We start from the raw sequence: 5822 nt of genomic DNA on the forward strand, positions 1-5822 counted from the left end.
CACAGAGGTTGAGATCCTTAGAGATCTTTTGTCATCAAACTCAGCTCTTAAAAAATCTCAACTTGAAGAGTTTGTCCCAACTCATTGCCAACTTGTTTGTCCCAGAGGAGGGCAGAGGGGACAGGTAAATCAGTGGCAGTCCACCTGACCTCACACCAGCCTTGAGCTCCATTTGAGCATGAAAGTGAGCATAAACCGAGTATTTCTTCATGTGAGGGGAGAAGACTGCCTGTGCTGGAGGTGCAAACTCAAAAGCCCGTACCATTGCATGGGACCCAGAAAGAGGAGCAGACCTCAGGCTCTTTACACCCGGTGGAACGCACAAAGGAAAAGAAACATGCAGGAAATTAGATCCATTAGAGATGAAAATTTCCGCTTTCTAAAATAGGTACTGAGGCCTGGCAAAGGCTTGTAGGTGTGTATTACAGGCGCTGGAACTATTCGCATGTACACGTACACCCGGTTTCAAAATCAACTCTTGATTTAGGTATGCTGGTGAGGAAATTGAAGCTATGTAAGTGGATTTTTTTTTAACCTGTCTGTGTTCTTTCAAAACCAGGGCAGTAGATTTCTGGGGCTCATTTGTGTAGTGCCATCGCTTTTCCCAGCTCTTCATTACAAAGCAAAGTTAATGGGAGCTGAGAAATTTGCATCGATTTTTCTTTCAGAATGAGGTTGAACGTGCTTTTTTCTGACAGCTTGTCTGAAACCACAAAAATGTGTGAAGGGAAAATCTGTTTCTCCTCTGGTCAGAGGACATGCACGGGGCTGGATGCTCAGCCGGTGTAAATGGGCATCACCTCCTCGACTTGAACAGGCCGTTTGCCGGTGCAACTCTCTGCTCTCCCTTTAAACAGGGGAGGCAAAACAACATCAAACTTCTTCCTCATGCCAGGAAAGTCTTAACCTCACGTAAAAGTGATAAACGACCGTGGCGTGCACAGAAAACCTGAAGCTCATACAGCACGTTCAGCCTCACTTGTACCGTTTGCCCATGGACCATGGCAGAGTGGTATGCCCAGGCTGCATGCCCATCACCCGAGGCTCCCTTCGGGCTCTGCCGGGATGCCAACACGCAAACCGAGCTGTAGCACGAAGCCGAGGCATGAGCAACGCCTCGTTCGCTCACGGATGGGGAAACCAAAAGCCACGGTCATCAGAGGGAAACCTTCCCCAGTGGGATGGCCCCCTGCCCAGCCGTGCCCCGAGACCCCAGCGTGTGGGACCCCGGGGTCAGCCCGTTGCGGAGGTTACTCACCTCATTTTGCTGGCGGGAGGGTTTGCCGGTGGGTTTGGTGCGGAGGATTGCTGGTTGGTTTGCGAGGGACGGCTTTGCCTCCTTCCAAACGCTCCGCTGTCCTCCTTATCTCTGTCCGGAGATTTGTGAGCGTGTGTGCGCCTATGTGTGTGTGCGTCTGGAGTTGTCTGGCATTTTCCATGCAGGTCACGCCTTCCCCTGCCTGCAACCGTTCCCCACATCCCCACAGGCAGGCAGGCAGGCAGGCAGGCAGGCAGACCTGCCTGCATTGGAACCGTCCTCCCCGTCGCCCGCCCGCCCGCCGCTCCCTCCTCTCCCGCCGCGGAGCTGCCCGTGCGCTCCAGCAACAGCCGCGGCATTCAGCGAAGTTTTTGTCTTCCCTAATCTCCAGAGTTTTGTGTGTGTGTGTGCCCATGCACATTGTGTTTCTCTCTTTTTTTTTGTTCTTTTTCTTTTTTCTCCCGCCCCCCCCCCCCCTCCTTCCCCCCCCCAGCCTGCTTTGCCAGATGGCTAAAATTTGCTTCTCAATAGGGTCAGAGGCTGCAGCAGAAACAGAAGGCAAGAACGTGTGAAAAAAACCCAAAAACCTGTGCGAGGATAAATAGCTTCAGTGGTGGTGCTGCAGCTGGGCTCGGGGCTCGGGACTTGCTTTTGGCTTCTCTGTTCCGTGCTGCGCAGCGTTTGGGACGGGAATCTGGTTTCCAATAAACTTTCAAGTTGTGACAATCCAAATAAAATCAAGACCTAGTCTGCAGCCTCCCTGCAGAACTGGGGAATTGCTGGGTTCAGCATTTCGTCCCAGGGCAAAAACGCAGCTTTAGATGCGGACTCTGTTTGGGAGCAAGAACTTTAAACATTAAAGTTACAGATTTTGAGCGTGACTCCCTCCTGTCGAGGAAGCAGGTAAAACCATGAACACTCCCCACTAAGCCACAGGAGATTAATTTCCCTTCCCTGTGCCAGGCACAAACCAACCCAAACCCCTCTTGTCTGCATAGCTAAGTGGGAAGAAGATCTATTTGCACTGCAAACAAGGGAATTGTCTGTAGGAAGTCAAAGGGTGCAAGTCCTTCATCCAGAAATGACACCCTTGGAGACACGAAGAGCAAAACTTTAATGGTTGTTTACCAACTTCAGCTTGAGCTGGTTAATGTAAACCCTGCAGACATCCACTGGCAGGCACGGATACACATGCGGCGTGTTAAAAGGCACACACAAAGAAGAGCAGGGAAGAGGCAGGGAAACAGGGATGTGTTGGCACCACTCCTGGAGCAGCAGCTCCCAGCCCTCCCCGGACTCCCCAGCTCGCTGATGTCAGGCTGCGGCACTGCCGTTAAAGGGGCGATGTTAACTCCAGCCTCTGTGGCGGCTGCTGCCCCTCCAACCATCCCAGAGAAGCTGGGAGGGAAAGGGATAGAGTGAAGAAGAAAGGGCTTTCCTCTTTTTCCATTTCTTGCCTTTGTGCTCTGGGGGGTGACGGTTCCTTGGTTTCCCGTGCAGAAGGTGCTTCGCTTGCTCTTCTGGGTCTCTGGTTCCGCGCTGGGGAAGAAATGGTACCTAGGAGACTCAGTCGAGTAACACAGAAAAATATGAGTGGAAAAGCACTAGAAAAATAGCAGAAAGGCTCTGGGCAAAGGGAAGATCTCAGCCTGCCATTATTTGTAGCTCTATTTGGGAAGTTTTAACAGCTCATCACCATACAGACACAAGCTCTCACTCATGTTAACACACCCAGGCAAGCTGATCAAACTAATTAATATGTAAGCAATGTGTCAAATGCAAGGCTTTATTTTTGCAGGCAAGTGTGGTCTTGTCTGAGCCCCGAATACATTGTGATCTATTTTTTCCTTGCCTGTTCTGCAGGGTGGGTCCTTCATACACTCATTTTTCCATCACGACAGCCTTCTATAGCTTTTTGGAACAATTTTTTTGGAACTTTAATTCTGAAGTGACATTTTCTTTGCCTGCCGATGCCTCCTTCAAGCCAGATCACCGAGGGTCAAAGTCTGTGTTTACACTGTGAGGCTGGCCTGGGACACGTGAAGAGGCAACAGAAGCTCTGTGTGGTTTTGGACCATGTTGCTGGGTGTAACATGGGCTTAAAGCATCCACGCTGACCCTGGAGGCTCTGGAGGGCAGGAGAGGATGCCTGAGAGGAATGTTATTGTAGATCCCATCAGCAGCCCTCTGAGCTGATTTCCCTGCCAGACTGCCATATCCTGGGGGGGTTCCTTGCCCCAGTGCTTGTCCCCATCCACCAGCCTCCCAAACCCCTTGGTGTGCAGGACCATAGCTCCCTGCGGGCTCACACTGACCAGCTCAGGGACTGGGTTTTTTCTGGCCATATTTGACCTGAGACAGTATGGGCTCCTAAACAAAGTTGGGAGGCAGTGGTTAATGGCCACAACGTCATTTCTGTTGTCCCCATGTGTCTAAAGCTATCTGCAGCCTCATGCATCCCCGTTCCCTCCTGCTCCAAACCCCAGCCCCAACACCTGTAGTGTCCCAGTCCTCTCCTAAGTGGCTGAGGTCTCCAATCCAGTCCTGTTGGAGCTCTAATTAGCTGCCCTGGGTAATTGCACTGCCTCCCTCAGTTGCAGCAGATCAGCCCCAATGGACTCTGCACCCCACTGCTGCTGTGGGTCCAGGGCTGCCATGCAGGGGTCGCCCCACTGGGCTGCAGTGCCACCCGGCAGTGGTGCGGGCTTGGTACTCCAGGTTGTCCCCAGCCTCTGTAGCAATATAAACTGTGGAGTCTTCTGCTGGTAGGGAGACAGACAGGGGCCCACAAAGGGAAGGTGGTGGAGAATCTGCTCCAGCTGCAATGCCTTCTCCAGCATTATTCCCACCTGTCTGAGAGGAGGGTCCACCGTGGCCAGGCCTGGCCACTCACACGGCTGTGTGAAGTGCCCACCAAGATTAAAGGCAAAAAAAGGTCACTGAGAGGAGTGCCTGGCCAGGCAGGGGTCACCTTGTCTCATTGTATGCTGTTACCTGCTCTTTACCTAAAACATCAGGCTAACACGTAGCTATATCAGTGATGCCAGGGTGTTGAGGCTTGTCCTGACCTTACTGGGGGACTTGCAAAAATGTTATCTGAGGCCTCACCACACAGTAATAGGAGTGGGCATGCTCAGTCTTTAACGAGGAGTGTTTTCTTCCCCAAGTGCTAATGGGACAGTGGAGTCAGACTGCGACAGTCCAGCAGACAGACTTGGACCTGCTTTCTCACCAATGTCTTCCATACTTGAAGAGGTCATCCTTGGAGTTACTTCTGCCTATCCATGATGCTCGCCAGGGAGTGAGCTCAGCAGTGTTATCCAAAACATTTCTTTAATGTTTGGGTCAAATTCACCTCCTGGAAATAATACCCCTACACTCAGTGGACTTAGACAGGGATAAGACTGCTGTGAGGGATAAATGTGGCCCTGCAGGAATAAGACTGTGGGGTGAATCCACAGCTGGTGTAAATGATCCCACACTGAACACCAGTGTCCTGCAAGAGCTTGTGGCCCTTCTGCCCCCTGGGCCAGGCCAGCACAACCCACACCACAGCCTCTCTCAGGCCCTGTATTGGGCACATTGCAACAAGCTGTTCCTTGGCACGATGCATGTGTCAGGGACAAAAGTTCTGGCAGATCCTGTGCCTCGACAGAGCTGTAACATCTCTCCAGTTCTCCTTCCCCTTGGATGTTGGAGGAGACCCCATCCTCCAGGAGAGGTAAGCTCTGCTCTTGGTGTCTCTCCTCTGCCTCAGATGGGTTCCTGGAGCCCCCTCGTGGTTCTTAGCACTGATGAGGTCCCACCAAAGCCGTTCTTGGGGAGCTGCTGGTGGGGCTCACAGCACCCTGCTGCATGTTCTCTTTGCAGCCCCAGTGCTTGGGAGGCAGCAAAACCCACCTTGGGAATGACACTGGGGGACAGGGCGTGGAGGTGACAACAGAGACTGAACAGGGCAGATAGTCCCATTACAAAGCATCTCCCTGCTTTGTGAGCCTGGCAGGAGGCAGGCCCTTCAGCAGCTTTGCGGTCCCCTGCCGTGGGGTCTGCTGCACTGTGCACTGTGACAGTCCCAGGTCGAGGTGGCCACAGCCCAGACGTGAAGTGGAGGAGAGGGAGGTTGTACGGGCATGGGAAAGGAGGGGATGTATGACAATGGAGAAAAGAAGGAACATGGAGAAGGGGAAAGGAGGCGCAGAGAGGTGGGGAAAAGAGGCTGTAGGGTGATGGCAAAGGGAGGCTCTGTGGAGAAGAGGGGAGGGCAGCTTTCCTTTCACAGAGGCGGTGAGCAGGGGAAGGCTTGCTGCCCGGCAGGTGGGGACGTCCGTGTGTCCCACGGGGCCCCGCATGCCACTAGATGGCACTTGAATCTCTGCTTGGGGAGGTTGGCGGGGACAGCGGACCGAGCGCGGTGCGACGCGGGGGTCCTCTGGGCAGTTTCAAAACTGCTCCTTGCAGGCAGTTCCCACGGGTAATTCTGCACGGTGGGCTGGATAAGGAGAAATTTTAGAGGTGGGGTGGCTTTTGGGGACAGATGAGTTGCCCTCAGCTTTCCCTCCCTGTC

General features: G+C 53.1%; 1 protein-coding gene across 1 annotated transcript in view; it reads right to left on the bottom strand.

The window, feature by feature from the left end:
- Positions 1-1432, bottom strand: part of LOC309674779 (mannan-binding lectin serine protease 1-like) — a gene marked incomplete at both ends in the record, with an annotated part of 25096 nt that extends 23664 nt beyond the window's left edge. The window contains 2 exon segments of the mRNA XM_082486926.1: positions 1259-1411; positions 1413-1432. Coding sequence (XP_082343052.1) covers positions 1259-1411; positions 1413-1432 — 173 coding nt within the window.
- Positions 1433-5822: the final 4390 nt, after the last annotated feature.

The sequence above is a fragment of the Vanellus vanellus genome (assembly GCF_965231255.1).
Source record: "Vanellus vanellus genome assembly, chromosome: 8".
Classification (NCBI taxonomy): domain Eukaryota; kingdom Metazoa; phylum Chordata; class Aves; order Charadriiformes; family Charadriidae; genus Vanellus; species Vanellus vanellus.